The 25779-nt window shown below is 34.3% G+C and overlaps 1 protein-coding gene across 4 annotated transcripts in view; it reads left to right on the forward strand.

Annotated features, from left to right (window-relative positions):
* Positions 1–25779, forward strand: part of Tmem117 (transmembrane protein 117) — a 469276-nt gene that overhangs the window by 295383 nt on the left and 148114 nt on the right. For all 4 annotated transcript variants that reach the window (XM_046436360.2, XM_046436357.2, XM_046436358.2 and 1 more), the window contains one exon: positions 8580–8677. In XM_046436360.2, coding sequence (XP_046292316.1) covers positions 8580–8677 — 98 coding nt within the window. The remainder of the gene's footprint in view (positions 1–8579; positions 8678–25779) is intronic.

Here is a 25779-nt window from a genome sequence, read left to right on the forward strand (position 1 = left end):
AATAAGCAAGTGCATTAATATTCATGCCTTATGAAATCCTGGTTGTGCTTCTGAAAAGCTGTAGAATACATTCCAGGTTTAATGCTCACTAGTAGATGTTTGCCAGTGATTTTCCGATACTCTTGTAGCAATTCATTCAAGGCATCACTGGGTAATTTAGGAAACTTTAATCCATGGTTTCCATTTACTTAATTGCATACTCAGCTAATGTTTCTCAGTGAGTATGCGTAATTCTTTCTGGTTAGACCTTGGGTTTTTCTTTGTCTCAGCTGGAAGTGCTGTTGTATAAGAATGATCATATATGCATGTTTGTATGTGGTGTGGTGTGTGTGGTGGGATCTGGGAGGGCAGAACAAAAGGGAAAATAAGTGGGTGCATAGAAAAATACAAAACAGAGCCATCACATAAAGATGCACAGACTTAGCACTGTACAATCCCAGAGGCCACATTCACCATGACTCACCATCCCCCTCCTGAGTTGTACAATATAATGACACTGCAAATAATGCATACAGAAGCATACTACTTTTTTAAAATTTATGATTAATACATATCCTTATTTAGTTCTTCTATAAATAATTCACAATCAAAGAGATACATTGTTCAGTTGGATAATGTAAGTAGTCACGCCTCTTAGGCTTGATATCCCTCTTGTTCAAAATCATATTTGGTTTCTTTATTTTGCTAGCAGTCAAGAAAGACTGTATATACTTCTTTTGACACCTTAACATCTCCTTTCCAGGCATAGAAGGAACAAGGTCAGGAGGAAAATGAATGCTCTATTGTACATGTACCACTGTCAGTAATACAATCACTACTACCACCTCCATAACCATCATCCCTTCAGTAATTGCCAAGGAGACATTAAATGGGGACAGTAAAGGAGCTCCTTGTAAAGGAGCAGTAAAGGAGTGCCATTTGTCCAAGCCTTCCCCACTTATCTACTTTGCATTTTGTGCTTCTCTTGATTCCCTTTTATTCATACAGTCCGTCTATTTATTTATTCATTCATTCAGTCAGTCAGTCAGTCAATAGATATTTACTGACATCCTATAACTGCTAGATTCTCCACTAGATAATGGGGATCGAGTGTGAACAAAACAGATAAAATCCTTGCAGTAATGGAGCATTTTCAGGGTTAATTCTTCCACTTAAGATCTCTTGCATTTTATAGAATTTCCCATTATGTTCAGGGTTTATTTAGCCAGAATTAGGATCTTTTACTTCCTCTATACTTTGTAGGAAGGATTTAAATATTAGCAGTTTTTTATGCATGGGGCTGGAATTTCAGGATTACATTGAAGTTTCCTTAACACAATCTTTTAGAAATGTCTCAATTTATGTGAGGCCTCTTGAACTATGATTTAGTGATGAGAATATGTTTGTAACAGAAGATGACACTATCCCATATAAAAAGCTGGGATCCCCAACAAGACAGCAAAACAAATTGCAAAACACTGTACTTGTGATGACAATGTTGGGTTTGTTATTGTTGCAGCCACTCCATATAAACAAGATAGACCCATGCCCAAATTTTGTTTGGGTGTTGAGACGAATGATGTCACACTATACCAATAGGAAATCAGAAAATTCTTTCCTCAGCACAATAGCTTCCATGCAGGTCTGAACATGGCTCAAGAGACAAAAAAAGTTGTGGAATTTTTATGGTGCATATGGGGAGAAATCTAGAAAGAAGTTTCTATATATGATATGTATTTCCTGTTGGTGCCAAAGAAAGAAGCCTCAAAGTTTCCTTATCAGCTTTCCCAGATATGGTTAGAAGGGGAAGAAAGAGAAATGAGGCTTAGAAGTTGTAAGCAATCAGATATCCCCTTGCCCCCTAAAAGCATTTAGTCTCTGTGCTACAGTTATGATGGTGTTGGAAGGAATTTTGAGAGATAGTTTAAATGCAGACTTCATGTCTACATACTTAGAAGCAGGGAAGTAAAATCACAATTTTAAAAAATATTGGAGCCCTGCTCTCCACCTCTCCTCCTCTCCAGTTAGGCAAATTTCCTGGTTTGTGACCAATGGTATGTAGCTTATGGTCAGTGCTCCTGTTATTCATAATGATATGCTGTCTTTCCTCTTGGCCTGGGTGTGTGAAGATGCTCTCATTTTGATGTTGGTTTTAACTATTATAAATCAATATTTCCTGAATCATCATCTTTGGGAAGCAAAAGTCCTTACACATAAGGTCTGCTCTTACAAATTAAAGGGAATCCTGTAACTTCCCATTCTATTTCTGAATTAGCCACCATAAGGAATTTCAAAGTATGTGCCAAAATATGAGTTCTTTGATATTGAAAGTTTGGCTTTAATTTTCTTTACATGCTTACAAATATTACCTTGTAATTTTATCTAAAGAGTTTTCCTAAAATGGATGTGTACCATAATATTATGGTTATTAATATAAAACAACAACAATCTCAATGAAATTCAGATAAAAGTGTAAGCAACAAAATCAGGAAGAGAGTATTTTGTGAGGGAACAATAATTCACTAATTATCTCAATTTTCTGAGGTGGATAAGGAACTAAAAGAAAACATTCACAATGATAACACTCCAAGATCATTCCCCAAACATTTAAAAAATAATTATAGAAGTCTATAAAAATTGTGTATAGCTGGTGCCATATTTTTCTGCAGTTTTTAAGAGATGGGAGACACTACCAACCTGGGCCCACTAGAGTATGCCAATTAACATTTGTGGAAATTCCAATTTGATCATTATTTCTCTAGTTTTCTCTCTGCATTTCTTTCTTGGGTCTGCCATCTCATTTGTCTATTATCTTTATGAGATGAGATTAACACTCCACCTACTAAATGCTATTATAGAACTCTTAGCATTCCATTCACTAGCTACTTTTTATTTTTATTTGTGTGTTGTCAGATAAACTAACTAAATGTTTATGTAACCACATAAGCTAAATATGTGATGAAGCTTTCCTTCAAAGTTCTCTCTCCAAAAAACTGAAACGGCCTATGTTCAAATTCCTACAGGATCTCATATTGTAAATTATATTTTGAAAAAAAAGTTACATTAGGGGAAGACATTAATAAAAATATAGCTAATTTTAAAAGTAGAAAAACATTACAGAGATGGAGTAATTATTTTTGGTGGTATTACCTCAAAATTGCCAAAAAATTATCATTATACATAAGCTTCTGATTGATAATTTTAAACAGTACTACAGAATTTTGTTTTAATATAGGGAGTTTTTGGTAGTCAAACAAAAGAAAACCAAGAACAAAAATAAAGAACACTAGTTTTACTTTTTAAGTGAGACTAAATGGCATCTCTCTTAAGCACAATCCATTATGGGAGGTTGTCAAATACAGTCAACCACATTTCAAGGCAATGCTAAGAGGAGACATGTTGGGTGCCTATCAAAGGCAATGTTGACAGAGGATAGTTCTCACAGGTAGGTGCTGGGGTGTGCTGAGGAGGGGTGTGCTGGCTGAAAATGGGCCTTGCTACCCCTCAACATGAACCTCTTGCAGAGAGCAAGTCCAGGAAATACTGACATCATTCAATGGCAATCAGTCCCCAAAGAAGCAATGTAAGGATTTCATTACTAGGAATAAAAAGAAGAAAATAACAGGGAAATTCAATAGTGGCTGAAAAATCTTCCAGTAGAAAAATGTTACCACAGAGTGAAGAAAAAGGGTGACCCAAACATCCCCATGACTTAGAAAACTATTAGTGAAATAATTGTCTTTACAATATAAGTTTAAAAAAAATGTTCCCAGATATTATGGTGTGGGAAGGTAAAACAAGAGATGGTAGGCTCAGTGAAAAAAATGTGGAAATGAAAAAAAAAACTGAGAAAATAATAGTCAAAATGGAATTTTCACAAATGTTAATTGATATACCTCAAAATCCATAGTATGGGTCAGGACTGAATGAGAAAAATTAAAGGTAAAAAGAAAGTAGATACAGAAGACAGAGAAAAAACAGCATAGGCATAGCTGTTGTCCCTAAATTATAGAATTACAATAATAAAAAAGAAAAATAATTATTAATAATAGGATTCTAGAAAGACTTAAAAGAATAAAAGAAATTTTTAATCACCAGAAAAAGGTGATTTTCCCTTTATTATGAAAGGGGAAACCATGCCCAGAAAAATAACAGAGTAATCAATAAACTTAGCAAAATTATTATACTCAAAATAAAAAAAAATTGGGGTATCCAAGCAAGATAACCAAATCACCATTAAATATGGAAAATAATAATAATAATAATATCAATTTCCAGTTTTCTTCCTGGCATCACTCAATCTTAAAACTGTGAAGCAATGCCTGAAATTCCTAAGGGCAAATGTGTGAGCCCAATAATTTTGTATTCATCCTACCCACTGGTCAACTGTAGAAAAATTAAACAACTTGGCTGAATGCAACATTTTTCTCATACACTTTCCTGAAGAATTTATTAGGAATGAAGTTCAGGCACTAGAACAAACTCTTGCTGAAATATTGGGAAAGATCATTGAGGCAATTTAATTGTAGGACTAATGTTAAAAGAAATATGCGATGTAGAATATTCCTAAACCCTAACAATATAGCAATGACATATGGTACAAAAATGTATTTTTATTTGCTCATCTTTTATAGATAAAGGGAGAAGAGATCATTTAAAGATGATAAATAAAACAGAGATATATTCAAAGAGTCAAAAAGTTAATAGGAAAATAATACAATAAATAAAAGAGAATGGTAGAGGGGAAGAAGACAGAGGAAGAGGAAGCAGAAATATAACTCCTGCTAATAATACTGCATGCTCCTAGATGGCGAATTAGAACTTGAGGTACAAAGAGGTTAATTATCTTGCCTTAAATAAAAAACTGGGGAGACGAAGAAGCTTGTATTAGAACCCAGGCTGGCAAATGGTACACAGAACAGTTCATTAGGTTTGTGACTTTGCTATTACATAATCTCACTGGCTTCTCTCTCTTCATTGGTGAAAGGTGGAAAATAATGACTTAGAGCTGCTGCGACAATTAACAGGGAGAGCACACCCCTAAGAGTTGGTAATCCATGAAGCTCTATGGTGAATGGAAGGCATGTCTGTCACCAGTGCTGTTTTCACACTGTCACTGTTGCCAAAGCATCTTTCAGGCCCGCCTCACAGAGGAGCAAAGATTTCAATTAGGTGCCTGTAGAGATAAATTGTTTTTACAATCCTTTACTGACTTTTAAACCTCAAAATGGATTTTCTTGCTCAGACTGAACAATATCAATCCCCTAAAAGAGCTTATATGCTGAGAAAGACCGCCTAACAAAGCGTGATGTGGTAAGTGCCACAGTGAGGCTCTGTGCTGTGTGCACACAGGAGCAGGGAAGGGAAGGATGGTGAGATTCAACGAGAGAAACAAATTTCTCTCTGCATAGAAAGAAAGACCTACAATTTCACATTCTAATATCTCCCTTTGGGAGAAGCATCGACAGGTTTGTGTTGTATTTATACTACACAGCAACCTTTTTAAAATTGCCTTCAGCCTCTCTTTCCTGCATCTTTTCCCACAAAGATTGTCCTTGACCAACATAAGAAATGAATTTGATTTCTCTAATGCAGAAGGTAATTGGATTTTCCTTTATTGAATGCATCCCTTAATGACTGTCTCTGTAACTGCCAATTTAGCTGCAAGTGACCTGACATTGATCTTATGATATGACTTAAAATAAAGAGTTGAAGCTGGGGTGAAAAAGATCAGCTGCCTGCCATCAGAAAGAATGAGTCTTGGCCCTGTCTTGCCATTTTCCTGAGAAAATGCTTTATCTTTGATGTCATTTTCACAAAACATGCTGCTGTAATAATTGGTCATACAGCAGCAGATTGCCTCCTTCTAGAAAGTATGATAAGTACTTCCCAGAAAGTGCCCTGGAGAAAACACTGAAAACGGAATAAAACCTACCCAGTAATCATTTTGTTCCCTGAAAATATTTATTATCATGCAAACTCTTTCAGGAATAGAATAAATATTGCTGAACAGAATGCATTAAATCTTTAACAAATTTGGCCAAACATGAAATATTTATTAAGTATTTATTTACTTAACCTTGAGGTTTTAGTAACATATTTGACACAAGAACTTTTGTCCAAGGTTATGAAGAAGCAGTGGCTGAAATTGTTGTATTTGAAAGAATAACAATTCTTTCCTCAAGGGAAGTTATAAGACTCTTTTATGCCCCCCAAATGTATAAGATTTAAATTTCTCTACTTTCATCTTTATTTACTTTCTAGTAATAATATAGTTCACTGGACTCATGGTTAATCTTTATTCTATTGTCTTCCCTTTCTCATTTTGATAAATATCATGAATCACTTTAGGAGGAAAATACAATCCATGGGCATTAGTCTGAGTGAGAAAATGAAATACTATAATTTTAAAGAATCAAGAAGAAATTATAGGTAAAGAAAATAATGCATAAACTAGATCATTTTAAAAACAAGTAAAGCAAGTGTTTTTCCTTTTAAAATTATTAATATTAGTTGCATTTCATATTTATCAAAACAATTGACAAAGAAATTAACTGAGAGTTTATATGAAAACCATCTGTGATTCTTGAATGTTTTCAGATTCAATAGTGAAGCATCAAGTAAAATTATTAGAGGACTGTTAGGCAGAACTGCATAAATCTGCATTGTTGCTCAGTGAATTACAGTGAACTAACTTTAGTTCTCATCAACAGAGAGAATGTTGGGAACTCTGTTCTTAGAAATGACATTGAGAAAGAAAATAAATAAGAATCAAGCTGAAGTCTTTCCTGGAAATTGGGCTTCTTAGCCACCATTCGGATTGGCATCCCAGTGAATATTTTCAAGGGACAATTTTTTGGACACTGTGTGGCAAAATAAGATGGGTTTGCTTGAGTAGCAATGGGAAACTCAGTACTAGCCAAAGGTCACTGATCCAGAAAGACTCCCCATTGACTCACAATCTTCTGTCATAAGTGATTAAATCTCTCTTCTTTCAAGGCCATTTGTTGGAAGTTTCAATTACATGCAATGCTAAGACTTTAAGGGCAAGAGAAAAGTATGCTTTAATGGGTAATGAAAATTCTTCATTACTCAATACAGTATACCTAATTTTGTATGAGTTTTTCCTTCTTTCTTTTTTTTTCCATTCTGGGGTGTGTGTGTGTGTGTGTGTGTGTGTGTGTGTGTGTGTGTCTGGGAATTTAACCAGGGTTACTACACCATTGAGCTAAATCTTCCACCCATTTTATTTTTATTTTGAGATAAGGCCTCACTAAGTTCCCAAGGCCGACCTCAAACTTGCAATCTCCCTGCCTCTGTATCCTGAGTTGCTTGGGTTATAAGCATATGCTACCATACCCAGTGCAGTTTTCTTAATTTTGAATCTTTTTGTGTGTTTGAATTTGAACATTATTAATAGAAATCACAGCTAATGAAATAAAGTTTTCATTTCTTGAAGGGAGGACAGATTCTATGGGAAAAGGAGGAGAGTGGTGTGTGTGTGTGTGTGTGTGTGTGTATGTGTTTGTGTGTGTGTATGCATAGACAAACATATTTTCATCATTTTTCTTTAAAAAAAAACAGAATTCACCTTCCACTGACATAAGACTTTTAAAATACTTTCATAATAGGTTACCTGTTTATGATATATTGGGCATTTGCAGAAACGATTAATATGTGATTTGACTAATGAGCAATTTACTTTGTTATTGGGTCTTTAAAAAACAAGCATTTATATCCTAATTCATTTTGCCATTTCTTCTTTAAGTAAATGCTTAATTATATTATATAAAAGACTCTATAGACATTAGAAAGGAGATAAAGTTAAATCATCTTTAGAGATTTTAAAGTGTAGTAGAGAGAGAAAAAATATGCACATAAGTAAATAAAATAGAAGATGGAACATGATATATGACATGAGAAGTGTGTCTCAAGAACTGCAGATGTCTGTCAGCAGAGAAAAGTGAAGATATCATGGTGGTAACAGGACTTGATGTAGACCTCAGAGGATGGGCACCGTCTCTGCATGTGGGAAGAGAGGAGGAATATTTTTGGAAGAAGGCATAAAATTGTGGATGGGAGAATGCTAGCTAATTAGAATAAGCATAGCATCAAACTGAATATTAAACACTGTACTGCACATACAATTATATGATAAAAGGAAGAGAAAAAGAGAAGGTAATATTTTGACTAATAGTATAGCTAAAAATCTAGGCACATCAGGAATTATTTGGATTTTGAAGTTTCTAATTTAGACAAATTTAAAAAGAATGTAGTGTTTTCTTTGTTATATATGTTTGTTTCTATGGAGATATTGATATTTAAAGGTGGTTTATATCAAAGGTAATTTTAATTGACTTGTAAAAAAATGGTCTCAATATTTGACATGCTGAATGACCTTATATGTGCTCATTCAGTATGTAAAGTCAAAAAAGCTATTAAAATTTTTAATTTAATGAAATATATTCTAATTTTTATCTCTTCACATATCCTAATGTTAAAATATGTACATATTCTATCTCACTAGAATGTAAATTATGGGCTGAATATTCAGATTGTGATTTCTGAAAGTGTTAAACAAGTTCCTGTCATTGTTTCAGGTCACTGATATGATGCTGCAGGACAAACCCTATCCTGATTGGGGAAAATCTGCAAGAGCTTTCTGGAAGAAAGGAAATGTTAGGATCATTTTATTCTGGTAAGAAATTGTTTTATTTATATTCTTTGTTTCTGCCTTGCCTCATTTATAAAACCATGGGTAGGATGTAATCTTTTCCTAGAGTTCTATCTAGAGATGCTACCATGCCCAATTAAAATCATTATCCTAATTATTTGATGAGTTAATTTCTACTTATATACTGTTACATGTACACATTCATAAGGCAGAAGTTTTGCTAATACAGTGATGCATTACTTGACCAGAGGTAAGTACGTTTTTGACTTAGCAAAAACAAGCTGTAATTTTCATCAGTGAAATCTGATACATAAAACTAGCTCCTGTATACACTAAATTGCCCAGTATTTGAAAAAGTAATTCCAGGAAGGAAGGAACCCCTTTACAAATCATATCTGGCCCATTTGTGTTTCTTCTTCACATGATTTCCTTTTGTGCCTTATCATAATCATTGCAATTAAAAAGCAACCACTGTCTAATAGGATTTTGTTTTTGTAGAGTCACTATTATTTATGTGTATTTGGACACATTAAAATAGAAAAGATAGCTATCTCAAGACACAAAGAGGGGTGATTTCACCTGTCTGTGGGGTAACTCCAGCAGCACAGTGGTTCTGCCAGATATGTGAAAGTTATGTACGCTAATGTTCAAAAGCAATGTGACTGATGATAACTTGAGCTGGAAATTTCCAGCCTGTGCACCTGCCTTTTGAAATGGGAGAAGAAAAATCTGTTTATTCTTAGATTTAATTCTGTTTTCTTATTTGCTTTTTTAATATGAAAGCTACAAAAATCATGGTAATCTAGTGCTTGGGGGAAAATAAGTACTCTACATTATATTTTGTGCTTTGGCACTATCATTAAATGTTGTCAGGGATATATGACATTTTGAACTCAATTCTTAACAGATAAACAGAAGTGGGTTTTTCAATAATGCGAAAATGAATATAATCTTGTAAATGTTTATTCACACCTTGTCCCTATAAGTCAAGAGTGGCCTATTTTTTCTGGTGCTATTTAACCTTCATATATTTTCCTGTTTGTTAGCTCCTCATGTACCTTGTGTGAATAATATATAATAATTATAGCAAATATTTATTGAGGATATGTTTTGCTCCAAGCACTCGGCTAAAGACTTGACATTCTATATGTTTACTCATTTAATCCTGACAACCCTATAAAGTACGACGTACTGTTATTATAGGAATAGGTCTCTGATACCATTAATCATTGTAATAGCCTGCTTGGTGTGCAAATTTCCAAACATCTTGTTTATTTTTCATTCTTGTGCTAACTAAAACCATGAGATTCTGGGATTTCTTGTACCCTACAGAATTCAATGCAGGATTTGAAAAATCATAGTTTGAAAGGGGAGAGACTAATAGCATTTATGGATCATCTCTCTTAAAACAATACCCATTTACTATGTCTATACGTATTCTGTATTAGTTAATATATCTTCAAAGTCAGCATCTTGATGACTGGTGCTATCACTTACCAAAGTCACCCATATAATATTTGCAAAGGTAAGCCATGAATATAGTAATTAGAAGGCTTCTGTGATTGTTATCATTAGCTATTCTTAATCACAATTGCTATTTCAGAAGAGAAAAATCATGCTAGATATTTCCTGAAGCACCCCAGTAAATTTTTCCTTGAACATTGTTACTCAAGCTTATATATCATCTGTCTCATACAAATGGGTTTGTTTTGAGCATGTATGATATCATACCCTCAATGGGTAAAGTGTAGTCTAAGTGGTTTAAAATAATAATTATAGTCACTGGCAAATGGATAATATTCTCCAATGGAGAGCAAACTAAAATTCACACTTATTTTTATAGTCACTGTTTCTGTAAATTAATAAATAGATAATATATTTGAGAGTTTTTCACTGTTTTATTCAAAGTAGTATTTCAAATCACAAAAAGCACAAAATAATTAAAGAAACATATTTAAATTTAACTTTAAATATATTTTTCCATTTTTGTTTAGACTGTCTTGACAACAGTATTCATAATTTGAAAAAAAAGGAAAATCTGACGCAACAGTTCAAAATGGGAATGATGTGAGAAGCAAAGATATCTTCCCTTTTGTTCACACTCTTTAGATAAAAGGGATTTAATGTATATAAAGGGCATTTGTTTTCTTTTTAATCTTAAGAGATAAAAATACAGAAATCATTGGAAAGACTCTAGATTCAGTTAAAGAAAGTATTTGCATACTACATGTCACCCACTCAAAAAGAGGTATTTTCTTTTGATTTTGCTCTAATTAATAAAGATAAATTAGTATGAAAAAAGTATATTTTAGAGAAGAAATTTTGCAAAGGAAATCTTTCATGAGTTGCAGTGTGATTATGTGCAGCAGTTTGAACAACATTGCAGTTTGTTCGATGTGCAATTTGTTCTAGTGAATTTACCTCTTACCTTGTATAGCTGCTTTAACTCACAAGTGCCTGTCAGAAACTATATCATTTGCAACTGTGGAGGTGTTTTCTTTCTTGATTCTTAGTGTTAGATATCTCTACATTGAATGAAGTGCTTCAATTTATCTCTGTAGTTGTGCAAAGATGAAACTGCTATAACACTGAGGCTTTCATACTGGGAGGAGACCTGATTATAGCTGCATTTGAAAATATTAAATGATAAAGAAGGAATATTCATAAATCTTTTCCAAAGCACTTTCACCAGCCCTTTTGATGATTAAATAGACAAAGATGTAAGAATCTAAATCTTATGCAATTGCTCTTCTATTTTTCAGAGGGACTAACAACTACCGTTTTCACTGACTTATGCCTAAAGTAAAGAAACACATAAACAAAGAACAAGTGATATGATACTCATGTTATCCTCTCTCTTCCTGTTTTATTTTTTTTTTCTCCAGAGACATCATTGGTGTGTTTCTGATGGGAAGCATCTTGGGATGATATTTCCCAAAGACTTGGTTTATTATTTTTTTAAAATAAGAGACACTCTTTTATTTTTATTAGTAGAGTGATTAGCAGAAGAAGAAATTGGAGGATCTATTGTTTCTCCAGACACATGAGAGGATTCTACTTCTCTGCTCCTGCTGATTATGTGCTTTGCTTTGACCAAGGAAAATGTTTATAAAAGTTCTTTGGTTGGTAGTTACTGTGGGTGCTTGGGTCTAGCTGAAAAAATGCAGAATAAATCAAGCATCCTTAGCAACTCAGTGAGCATACAGTGTGAATGAATGTTAAACCTCTGAGATTTGGGGATTATTAGATATTGCAAATGAACAATATTTTTTCCTTTTAATATCATACTTTTAAATGTCTAGCAAAAGGCACTTAGTCACTTAATTTTGACCAGATAAGAGTTTAACAAGAAACAGTTATTAGTTTAAGTTGCATTACTCATGCTGTAGGAGACTAATATGCTAATAAAAAATATAATAAATAAAAACATCTAAAGATTCAGGGAAAACGTCAGGCAGAATTTTAGTAACAACTCTGCTAATATCTGATTGTATAACCTGTATGACTACTTTAGATTTCGATTTCCTTTTAATTTTCTTTTCCTTTTCTTTTTTGTAAAATGATACATTTTATTATACTATGAAGGCTCTTTCAGCTCTAATATTTTCTATTGTAAGGCTAAAATGATGACCAGAAAATAATATTGTACTATTTTGCTCCAGAGGGAAAAATATGGACTGTAGAATGTAAGTCATACAGAAAGGATTCCCTAAAACAACATGAACTTCTCAGTGAACTTCTCATGAATCCCTCACCAGAACTTTTATGCAAAACCTAGATAATCATCAATTAGGGATGCTATAGAAGGATTTTCATGTTAAATGGTACAAAAAGAAATTACTTTTAATTTTGTATCAAACTTGTAAATTCTGTGACTAAATTTTAACCAGAAAAGTGTTGTATATCTCCACTTCATAGTGGAGGAGGTACTAATTAAAATGCAATATACTCTACACAATCCTTTCTCAACATGTCTCTTTAGGCAGTTGTTCATCCTTGATTAAAAGGTGCCTATGTAATTGAGGAAAAACAGAACAATTTTGGTCACAATTTGATAAATTTACCTAGTAAATTAGCTATTGTAACTTTTAACATGGTACTAAGTTAGCAGGTTCTAATTTAAGTGTGCTGTTTTGGACCTTCTACAGCAAGGTTCAAGGATATGCTTCAACTGATTTTCTCACCAGACATAAGAGTACTACATTTTGATAAAAAGATGATTGATGCTGTATTATTATGTTGTATTTTATGAAGATTTTCATTAAAAAATAAACTATATTTATGCTTGAGAGATTTAACTCTCAATCCTATACTTATGCCTGAGCATTTACTCAACCCAGTGTCATTGTTGATTTAATATTGCTGAGTTAAGAATAACCATGATTTTATTGACTTATTTAGATAAATACTTATTAAATGCTGAGTACATTGTAGAATAGTGGTTAGCAGTACAACCTTTCGAGCCACCTGCCTAGTTTTCAATTCTGGCTTGACTACTCATTGCTCTGTGTAGTAATTTCATTGTTGCCAGGACATGGCACTGTCCATGGTGCTGAGAATACAACTTTGAAAGACAAAATAAGGACTTTGACAGAGTAATTTTCAGACCAATGAAAAATACACACAGACAGACAGACACACACACACAGACACACAGACACACACACACACTGAGAGAGACAGACAGAGAGAGAGAGAGAGAGAGAGAGAGAGAGAGAGAGAGGAGGGGTTGGGGGCTATAGCTCAGCGGTAGCATGTACTTAGCACATGAGAGGCACTGGGTTTGAGCACCAGCACAATATAAAATAAATAAATAAAAAATAATGTGTCCATCTACAACTAAAAAAAATAAAAATAAAAAGAGAGAGATATACAGTATTAGCCATAGGAGTGGGTGCTGTGCTGTGGGGCTAAGCAAGATCCAGGTATTCATTTGTAAAGCTGAAGTGTCATCTTAGGATAAGTAGGAGCCAGACAGGAGGAGACACAGGGATAGGTTAGGTATGTGCAGCATGGAAGAGGGAGAAATCAAGAGTAGCATTGGCTGTTTAGGCTTTAGCCACTCAATGGATGATTACACTGTTCACAGAGAGAGGAGGTAGTGGTAAAGAAGTAAATCTTAGGTATGGGGCATAATGAACAACAGAATATGTTGAGCATGAGCTGGCTTGTGGAAAAATTCAATAAACAGTTTTATATGCAGATATGAAGCTCTGGAATGAAGTCTAAGGCAGAAATATAGCAAAAGTTCTATTTCATTTTATACTTCTATCTTCAACACAAAGGTTATCTACATGGCATTAAAAAGAAATGTGAGTAGGCATAGAGTAAGAGAAAAGACCTGCTAGGATAAATCCTGTAGTGCTCTTTTAGTCAAGAACAGGTAGAAAATAAGTCTATGGTATTTTTCTGGAACAATGCTCACAGATGTTAGACTTGTCCTAGGTCAAGTTATGATTAGGAGAGGAGCAATTGGAAACACTGAGTGTAGCCCAAAGGCAAAAAAAGAGATTGGAAAGACATATATATATATATATTTAGAAATGAATATTCCCAAGGAAAAAAGTTACTTACTGGTTTTGCTACTTATTGATTTGCCTTATCCAGAGCATATCCATTTTTTTTTTGTCAAAAAACCCTGAATTTGAATATTTGCTGCATAGGCATTGAATTAAAACATCTATAATTTCTGTGGTGAAATTTGTTATTTGTGTAGTCTTCATTTTTTTGTCGGATGATTGAGAATAAATAGTGCATAAGATTTTAAACTAAAATTCCTTTACTAGTTTGAAGGAATATATTAAAGTAAAAATAATGATTAGCTTTTTACTTATTTCTACCTTTGTCATACTAATGTAAACAAGAAAAATGTTTTATTTAACATGCCCTTAGGACATGGCACAGTGCCTAATACAGAGGACTTCATTGAAAATAATAAAATGATAGATCATTTAAAAGCATTTTGATTTTGAAATTAACGGGTGCTTCATAATATTCATAAAATTTGTGAGTTCTTTAATGAAAAACTTTAGGCATTTATTTTCAGTACTTTAAAAAATCAATTTGATCTTAAATTATGTCCTCTACTTACAAGTAGAAAGTCCATTAAAATACTGAGATTTGTACAACTATAGTGCTACAACATCATTCTCCTAATGACCCTGAAAATTTTTGTCTTAGAGATTATGTCTTTATTTCTCAAAGGTGAGTGAAGTTTAAAAGAGAAATAATGTTAATCCTAATTTGCTTAAATAGGACCCCCTATTATAGGCCTTTATTCCAACTGCTAAAGTCTGGAATAGGTACATTGAGTCCAAGAATAATACTGGATTTATGGTTCATTGAAAGAAAATCCCCTGAATAAAGTCTTTGAGATACTGCATAGTTTCTATAGTAGTTGTTGGAGAATACAGTTATTCTCTTCAATCTTAAATTTGCTGGTTGAATGGAATACTCTTCTGTTCAAGGAGACCTCAGTCATATTTATTATGTTTCTAAAATACTGGTTGTGTTTTCAAAGGTCCCTGAGTTAATACATAATAGTATAAATGCATGAATTCAAAATAAAAACAATAAATTTCAGAAGAGAGAAAGCAATATTTAAGTTTGGATAGCCACTTGACCCATTTCAGCAGTACAGGAAATCTCTGCCTATGCTTTCATTCTTTTCCATAATTTATGCCCTGATCTCTTCTATTGTTTCTTATACTCTAACAATGCTAGTCTTCCACACAAAATAAAACTTCAAATATTACTATAACTTGACCTGTTAGAAAGTGCAGATATTTTCACTCTTGCTATTTACTCACATCTTCCAGTGTCTAAGTGAAATACTTTGAGGTATGTATCTTCATTTTGCAAATATTTACTGTGACCACTATGCAAGTTCCTTATTGAGAAAAATGTTATTATAACAATAATGTCTTTTGCAGTCATAAGAGTCTTCCTTTTTTAAAAAATGTTTAGTTTTGTGTTTTTTGATTAAGATCTGCTTGTTTAAATTAAGATTTTCTGCTCAGGGGAGAATTGCATCAGAGTAGTTGTCATCCTTTGTTTAATTCATCTGGATCATATGTGTCCATCAGCTATTTGGCAAATTTAGTGGGAGAACAATAAATGTTCTGAAGATACAGCTGGTTGCTTAGGGCCTATGACTCACAATGGTTCAGATCTGGTTCTGAGATTGGCAATCCATATGCTCAATTTTGTGCTACATTAGTCATTGTTGGAAACTTAGAATTGATTGGTTTTCAAATTAGAATTGCTAGTAACTAATATTCTGGTGTCCTCTACAAGGCAACTCATTTACTGTGATCAGGTACAGATAAATCATTATTTGTTTTGTGAGTCAGGGATTAAAATTAAGAGAGCTACAGAGTGCAGAGGAAGGTTTATCCAGGACATGTTATGACTGGTGACAGTACCCATCAATGATCAGTCTTTCTGGGATCAGACGGTTGCCATCACCCAGATTTAGTATGCATTTCCCACAGCAGTGGTGGTTATATAATGTCCACTCTTGTTTTCAGAATATCATTTTCCTACATTTTCACCACTGGTCACAGTTCCCTCTGTGAGTGCCTTCTGTCTTTAAAAGAAGTGATAATACATTAACTGTGTTGAAGATAGAGATGCTTTGATACTTGTTTTTTATCTAGGAAGTTTTGTGACAAAGCAGAGGTAAATTCTATTTAAGGCAGGTGTCACAAATCAGATGAGTCACTCTGTAGTTTATTCTTATGAAGCTTAAATAAAAACTGTTTATAATACCTGGCATATGAGTGACTCACATATCAGAAACCAAACAGAAAACAATGTTTTCATGTATAAACTAGGAGAGCTTTTATGAGTCAGAGAAAAGGGCAAGCTTGCCTTGTTTATTCATTTGTAATTATATATGTTGATGGTGTTAAGCATTATACCTGTCAGGCAACACTGAACAAGAGCACATACCCTGTGAACAAAGATGCAAAATCCTCAAAAATACCTAGGAAACCTAACACAGCAGCACATTAAAAGGATCATGTACCATAACCAAGTGGGATTTATTCCTGGGCGGTAAGGATGGTTCAACATATGCAAATTAATCAATGTAATTACAACACATTAACAGAATGAAGGAAAGTCACATGATCATCACAATAGATGCAGGAAAAGCATCTGATTAAATTTAACCCTTTTTTCATGAAAATATTCTTAACAAACTAAGTACAGAAGGAATGTACTTCAACATAACACAGACCATTTATGAAAAGCCCTTAACCAAAATCATATTTAACAGTGAAAAACTGAAAGATTTTCTTCTAAACCAGGCAAGGGTGCCCATTCTTCACACTTGTATTCAATATATTATTGGGAAATCCAAGCCAGAGCAATTGAACAAGAAAAACAGAAACAAAAAAAGAAATCAGGATTGTTTTATTTAGACATAGACATTTAACCTGTCAGTCATATCAGACATATCAACTACCAGTCATTATTACCTCTCTATTGAATTATTCTATAATCCTGTTCCAGAACAAATGCCATTTAGTGAATGCTTTGTGTCTCCAGTACTGGGTTCTTCATAGTCACTGTTTCATTTAATCTTCACTACTACCCTACAAGGTAATACTGTTACTAGCTGTATTTTAAGAACAAAAACCTTTGGCTGAGGTTGCACAGCTGGTGATCAACAAAGCTGAGAGTTGAGTGATAGCAAGTTGATCTCAAAGCCTGCAAATACTACAGGGAACAGCTTCATTTATTTAACACCTTCAACCACTATTGTTCATATTTTAAATGTGTATGTTCACTATAACTTTTCTTTCTTATTGAAAATGAATGTAGGTTAGCTAAAGAAAGACATGAAATCCAAGAATCTTTGGAGTTTTTCTGCTTATGTTCCAGTAACTTTGTATTATTGCCAAAGAAATTGAAATAACAGTAAGTGATTTGCTCAAGGTCACAAAATTAATTATTGTTCCTATGGGCAACAAACTCTCAGAGCTACTGAATCCAAGTCTAATAGTCTTTCTGCTGTACCATATTGCCTCCATATATTCTTTTTCTGTTTATTTGTTTAAAAAATCAATAAATTCAAACTAAAAGGATTTGCTGATAACTGGATGTATTGAGGTAACAGCTCTTGGAAGACAGTAGTAATAATCAAAGCATTCTGCACAGTTTAACTTGATGTAATTGTATATCATTTTCTCTCGATTATAGGAATTAGGTGAGAAAAAAGATGTACAATATGTAGTTTAATATGCCAATAAAATGTGATGTATTAACAGAAGCTTTACTTAAGTTCACATATGAAAAGCCAACTGATATTTTTCTTGTTTGGTTTATATTCAGGGTTTTCAAGGACTTAATTTCTTTAAAACACATTTTTAAGATTAAAAATAAAGATTTCATTGATGTCTTAAGTGTTGACAATAACAACTGCAACAAAACCCCAGCATTTTTACTAGGAAACACTAAGGAGATATTAAACATTATAGGTAATTAAAGAAGGCACTTTGCCTTTGAAAATAATGATTTCAGTGGTCTTACAGAAAACCAGTGTCAGGGAATGTCTCAGAAGTTTTTAGATTAGATGATAGTCAAAGTTTTTTTGTTCTATAATTCTATAATTCTACATAACCTATTTCATATCTAAGTTTACCTATATATTTGGATAGACATGTAGTACTTAAAATAATGATTAAATCAACTCAAAGTAACATCCCAAGGAAATGTTGAGTTAGTTTGAGCATGCCCATTCTATGAACACTATCCAGCCAATAGAATCTGTGCTTTGCAATGGGACTGGAGGTAGAGGGGGGAAAAAGATGCTTTTGTAGTTAACTTTAGAAAATGATGTTTTGATATGGAAGTGAAAGACTAAAAACAAGATAAATTAGATAAACAACCATATTTTAACTGGTAGAGTGATTTCTGATGTAGGTATCAGTTAATAATTGTGAGCCTGCTTTATATATTGTTATGGTTCTTTGAAGGTGTCCCCAGAAGCTCCTGTATGATGCAGGAAAGGGACATGGTTAGTTTATAATAGCTATAATCTATTCAGTTTGTCCTAGTATGAATGGACTAAATAGATGGTAACTATAGGCAGATAGGGCATGGCTGCAAGAGGTGGAGCACTGGAGATTTTGCCCTTGAAGTGTTTCCTTTCTCTCTCTCTCTCTCTCTCTCTCTCTCTCTCTCTCTCTCTCTCTCTCTCTCTCTCTCCAGACCCTACCAGAATCTGAGTGACTTTTCTTTGATAGGCCCTTCTCCCATGCTATTCTACCTCACCTTGAGCCCAGAACAATGAAATTGAATGAGACCTCTGAAACCACAGGTCTGAAATAAGTTTTTTATCCTCCAAGTTTTTCTTGTTAGGCATTTTGTTCACAGTTACCCAAATGCTAAAACCTGTATATACTGGTATTGATCAATTGGTAAATGCATAATGGATGATAGAAGCCAGTTTTATCACTATTGAAGGTTTGTCATATTGTTGCAGGTAAGCAAGGCTATAATGAACAATGTGGAATTGGATTACAGTGAGAGACATCAATATGAAGTCATATATAGACAGATGGACAGATGCAAAAATAATCTTAGATGTTTGTAGGTATAGGTACCATCATGCACCACATAATGACATTTCAGTTAATTACAGGCCACATATACAATGATGGTTCCATAAGATTATAATGGAGTTAAAATTTTTCTTCTACCTGATATTTTATTGTACTTTTGTATGTTTAATTACATTTAGATACACAAATATTTACAATTGTGTTACAATTGCCTATGGTATCCAGTATAGTAACGTGCTGTGTTGTTTTGTAGCCTAGGAGCAATAGGCTAAGCAGGTAGTAGGCTAAACCATTTAAATTTCTATAAGTACATGCTATGATGTTCATACAATGATGAAATTACCAAATGATACATTTCTCAGAACATATCCACATTATTAAGCATGACAGCATTACTTTGCTTTTTCTATGGAGAGGGCATATACAGGATCACTCCTTAGTGGCAATGAGCACACCTAGTGCCCAGATCTTGGTGTATAATACCAATCTCCAATTAAAGGAACCAGGAATGCTGGGAAATGACTAATTCTAAGATGTGGCTGAAAATACAGATGATCCTGGAGCGTCTTATCATGTCAGAATAAAAGGAAGAGTGCAAAAACAGAAAGAGAAAAGATAATCTTATATATCCCCTTCTCTGATAATCTGAGGGGTCTTCTCCCAAATTAATGAGGAACTATTAGCTGTTTATGCAGGAGATTTTGTTGTTGCCTACTTGTGCTAAGACCTCAAGGCTGCAGCAATCATAGTCTTCATGTCACCAGTGTGACAACCTTAGAATAGATTTCTAACTATGAATTTTTTTACTGATACTGTTTTTCTTTCATTTCAGTGATATCTCAAGTATATGTATACATGTACATATATGTTATGTATGTGTATATTTATGAATATACAATAAATCCATTAGAATATTTTTATGATCTATAACGGTTCATGTCTTAGTTATGAGCACACTCCTTTGTTGCTAGGGTGTTGGATGTGGTGAATCATCAGAACATTTTAAGTCACTAATTAATGAGGTTTTTTTTGTCTACATTGCACAGGAGATTGACTCATCGATAATAATAACAGCCTACATATTTCAAAAAAAGCTAGAAGAAAGAATTTTGAATATTTTCACTACAAAGAAATGGTGAATGTTTGAGGAGATAGAACTGGGACATTACATAAGGTAGACATGTGTTGAAACATCATGTGGTGCCCCATAAATATATACATGTGTCAATTAAAAAGTAAATTAAATCATTTAAAAATCCTCTCTTTCAGAAGACTCAGTCTTATTTGGTCAAGTCTGTCCATTTTGGATAAATGTCTGGTTTTTCAGTAGATTTCTTGTTTCCCTGGGCAAGAGTTTCTCTTGCATCATTTCCATTCTATCTTCTCTCCACCCTGTGGTCAAGTCAAGGTGGCCTCTTGATACAGGATCCCTGAGATATTAAAAAGTGGGAGTTATCATGTACTTTAAACCCATTATACTTATGCCCTGGTCTTGTAGGTAAGTAATGCTATAATGCCACATACTGAGCTTTCTAGGAGTCTAAATCTTTTCAGAGTGCTACAGTAAATCACATATTTTGGTGATTTTGGATCCAAGAAGAAGTGAGACGATAAATGAAGGGTGCACCTCAATGAAAAGTCATAAATCAAGCCAGGTGCAGTGGCGCATAGCTGTAATCCTAGCAGCTCGGGAGGTTGAGGAAGGAGGATTGCAAGTTCAAAGCCAGCCTTGGCAACTTAGTGAGGCACTAAACAAATTAGCAAGACCTCTCTCCAAATAATTTTAAAAGGGCCAGGGATGTGACTCGGTGGTTAAATGTCCCTGGGTTTACTCCCCAGTACCAAAAAGCAAAAACAAACAAACAAACAAAAAACCTAAAAGCTTCAAGAATGTTTTTCTTAAATTTGTTTCAGTCCTCAGTTTCCAGGCCCCATTCCATATGAAGTTTGGGGACTCTTCTTATTTAGCATTATAGGACCAATGATTCTGTAGATGAATCCAACCTTTCCATTCTGCCAATCCCACCTAAACCTTCTTCTATCAGGCCTTAATTTGGAACTAGATCCCTCCATTTATATACATGATTGATGGAGTTTCTTTCTTACTCCCAAAGGTAAAATTTATTTATTTTTATGCATTCCTTCAAAACAAAGACGATTCAGAATATTCCACTTTTCTCTAAGTTGTCACTTCCATTACTCTTCAAGATATGCTGCTCACTTTTTAATCCAAAATGTTCTCTATTTTTAAAATAAACTATGAGTTTTCCAAACTTTAGAGCCCTGTCTTACTATCTGTATTGTAGTTTTATCCTAGTAACTAACTCAGCAACCTACAGCTATACTGAGAGGTTGTATAGCAAACCAGTGCAAAAACAGAAATTCAGATGAATAATCAACAAGAGTACTAAAAATGCTAAGAGAAGTTTCTGAAATATATGATTGTCTCTCTCAACCAACTGGCTTGTAACTTCCCAAATGAGGATTTCCTGGATGTCATCCATCCCCCATCTGTGGATCCACTGCTTTCTGGTATCTTGGTGTGTGCTATATACTTACTGGTCTCTCCTCTTTTTTGGTGAAACATTCTTCCCCACCCTGTAACCCTTAGAATCTACACATCCATTGGTAACTCTTCTCTACCCCTTTGTCTGTGCCTCATCTATAAGAAAGGGGATCCAGGAATGGTTAATAATTTTAATGTATTTTTAAACAATGTCTTAATTGAAAAGAGATTTTTGGCAAAGTGTCAAGAATTAGAAAGCATATGAATCAGCATACAGGCATCATTAGGAGCTTCATTTTTTTCTCTCTGAACCTCTACCACATAAATGTGGTGCCCCAACCCCTTTGTCTATAAAGCAAATCTTGCTTCTCAATACTCTTAGTAACTAAACTCCACCAGAGACAATAAGACATGCTATGATAAATCAGTGAGCACAGCTGTCATTGTAGGGTAAATGGAGAATTTTTTAAAAGTCACCCTAACTTTGTTCTTCCAAAGAGCCCACTTTGTTTAATTTTTACTCAGCCCTCCTCTCAATCTCCACAAGATTGTGTCCTTTAAGCTTCAGGTAGAACAACCACCTATAACACCAGGCTTCTATGCAGCATCTTCTCCTTTTCCCTTCTATAAGCAGTGGGAAGGTTAACTCAGTGCTCCTGGATTTGCATGATTTATTCATACCTGCAGGCTTGGTGAGATAGAATCACTGGATCCTGCATTTTACTTTATTTTATTAATTTTCGTGCATCTCCATGTAGGGGCAATTTGGATTAGGAAGAGGAACAATGACTATATTTCAAAGGAAAATACTTTACATATTTTATCTAATTGAGAGAGAACACAACACTTCTAGGTTTTCCCTCACACTTCTAAAATCCAGCTGGTTGGGATTCTCTTATAGCATACCATGAAGTAATGTACTACTTAATGAAAGGGAATTTGACTATCGCAGAGAGGAAATGACAGGCCAAAAAACTGCCATGAAACTAAATTAAAATGTACTTGGCATACAGTTGAATTACCCCAGTTGCATTGCAAAAATAGTGCAGTGACAGAGTTTCTGGAATTAAAAGAACAGAATGTTGCCAAGGTTGAAACTATCAAAGGCAATTTAGTATGTTTTTTTTCCCCTTTGAAAAAATGAGCCGAGTTTTTCCTTTTAGTATAAAATGCATATGTGTGTATATGAAATCATATATTCTTCCACTGAATTCTGATTTTACAGCTATTTTATAGGAAGATATTTATTATTTATTTCTATTAAGGCAATTTAGTATGGAAACATCTTCACTTTTGCTGTGCCAGATGTGGTAGTGAAAAATTCAAGTCTCGGAGTTTAATGAACTGGACACCTAGCATCACCACGTGCTGTGCACCCATACTATATACTATATAAGACTATAGAAGACTTTGGTTAAGCTACCCATAATTTTCTGCCCTCTAGGAATGTGTTTAATAGATTTGTTCTGACAGTGGGTTTAAGTTATTAGACTGGATTGGGGAAGGAGGAAGGGTACTAACATCTCTGAACTCTCTACTAAGGGTGGGGCTTTAAATATATTACCACACTTTTTAAAGCCCATTGAGGTAGATATTGTTGCTTTTGTATACAGTAAGAAACTCCAGTTTATCTAACTTAAGTCACATAAACAGACTCTACATTTACATGGTGGTCCAAATGTTTAAGAAAAGAAAAGTTAATGTATCCCCTTGAGAAAAGCATCTTTCTTCTTTGGGAGAATCATCAAAATTATCTAGAGTCAGTTAGAATTACCACCAATGTGTATTCAGATGTTTTCCTTATTGCTTCAGTTTTATGGTCTGCTAAGTCACCAATCATTTCCTCCCTGTAAGTTGGCTTCAGACTGAGAAGTGGTCTCTCTGGATAAGAATAGGATGAGGAGGGCAGAGAAGGATGTCATTGGAAATAGCCTTAAACTAGCATAGTGATAGAATTAATTATGGGTATTTACCACTTAACAGGGACACTGAGAAATGCATCTTTAGTTGATTTTGTCATGGGGTGAACATCACCTTATGCTTATGTAAATGAAAATGTATACTCTTATTAGACCTTTGTCCTATATGTGGATCACCATTAACTCATACATCTTTGTGGGGTGCAAGATTTATCTCTTTCTAAGCCATTAACCAGCATGCTCCCTGGGTTTAATATTAGGTTTCCTTTATCCTGGAGTAGGGAGGGTTCATCTCACACTCCAACTCTCTCCTCCTCTCTGTATTTGTGTGTATGTGCCTGCATGTGTGCATATGTGTATATAATATATGTACAATTCATATAATTATTTATGTATAATGTACATATTGTTTTGGACTGAATATGTTCTCTCAAAATTCATATATTGAAAACTTAACACCCAGTATATCAAAATGTGACTAAATTTGAAATAGGGACTTTAAAGAGGTAATTAAAATGAGGCTATTAGCATGGGCTTTGATGAAGTATGACTGTGTCCTTATAAGCAAAGGAAATTAGGACACATATATCCAGTAAAAACCATATGAAGACAGAGAAAAGACAGTTATCCATAAACCAAGGAGAGAGGCTTTAGAAGAAATCAACCCCTGATCTCAGACTTCTAGCCTCCAGAATTGAGAAAAATTATTTTCTTCTGACACCATCCAGTCTGTAGAACTTTGTTTATGGCACCCCAGCAAACTAACAGTTGTATTGAAAAAAGCACAGTAAGATCAGACCAACTAACTTTAATTCCCAATAGAGTTAAAAATACAAAAACAACCTTATGTCATAGATTTTTACAAAGATATTTTCTAGGGCTTGGATGCCTTTGGCTCATTACATGTTATGCCCTATCTCCCACTTACTCAATATTTGCATTACAGGGTCACAGCAGTAAGTTGATTTGCAGAAACCTGACCCTGGGGCACATTATTATATGCAGTCATGAAAGAAAAAAATTCAATCATGTTTAGTCTATTACACTTATGAAAGCAAGAAAATGGATTATTAGATTTTAGAAATATTTGCAAGTTGGAACAAAATGGGTTTTGAGGATTGGCTAGAAATTCAGCTTATTCAAACAGCTCATTCTGCCTAATACTGTATTAGGGCAGCAAAGACCTTACAAAAACAAACCTCATACTTCTAAATTCAAACAATGATACTACCTTGCTCACTTTGCATTTCCATAGTGTCTCACAACATACAAAGGATCTTGGGGGCATTTTCCCCTTTGTGAAGCCTTCTCAGTCTCCATCAGATTCCACCATGTTTAATTTCACATCACTCAGCTTTCCCTCCTGATAGCTTTTGCTGCTCTGTAACTGTATTTATGTTGAAGGCAGTGACTATGTCTTTCAGATGTTTGTTCTCAAGGCCCAGCATAGTTGCTGCCATACAGCAGATGACCAGTAAATTTGCATGGCTTTCCACATTAACTGTTTTTATAGCTGAAGAACCTAAGATCCAGAAAACTTACTTGACAGGTAGGGCTGGGGCAGGATGCACAGCCCAGAAATTAGGGTTGAGGAGGGAGTTGACAGCAGGCAGAGGCTAGATCATTTTACATGTGGATTTTTTTTTTCCTAAGAGAGAAAGCCATGGATGGTTTTAAATAGAAGCATGATGTGATTTCATTTACATTTTGGAAGATTGCTCTGGCCACTGAGAGAAGCAAGGAGACCAATTAGGAAAATATTGCAGTCACCCTTGAGAGAGGTCATGGTGACTTGGACTACAGAGGAAACAGCTGAAATGAAAAGATGGAAATAGATTCTAGAAATACTTTGGAAAAAAAAAAAAGACCTGACTAGATCTGTTCACATTTTTTAAATGAGCATCCTATTAATTTGATTATTACCTGTTATGTGTCAGACACATAGATAACTAATCAGAGAACTGAATGACATGAAAGCACAAGCCATGTGAAGATCTAGAACAAAGAATCTCATGCAGAGGGATGGCTAATGCATAGGGCCTGGAGTGGGAGCAAATTTGGCTTGTTCTCTGAGTAGGAAGAAGGACAATGTGGTGAAAAAGGTGAAGGGTCATTTGAGATGACGCTTAG

This window comes from Marmota monax, unplaced genomic scaffold (genome assembly GCF_021218885.2).
Source record: "Marmota monax isolate L192 unplaced genomic scaffold, Marmota_monax_Labrador192_F-V1.1 WCK01_AAM20220418_F8-fsc00012, whole genome shotgun sequence".
Lineage (NCBI taxonomy): Eukaryota > Metazoa > Chordata > Mammalia > Rodentia > Sciuridae > Marmota > Marmota monax.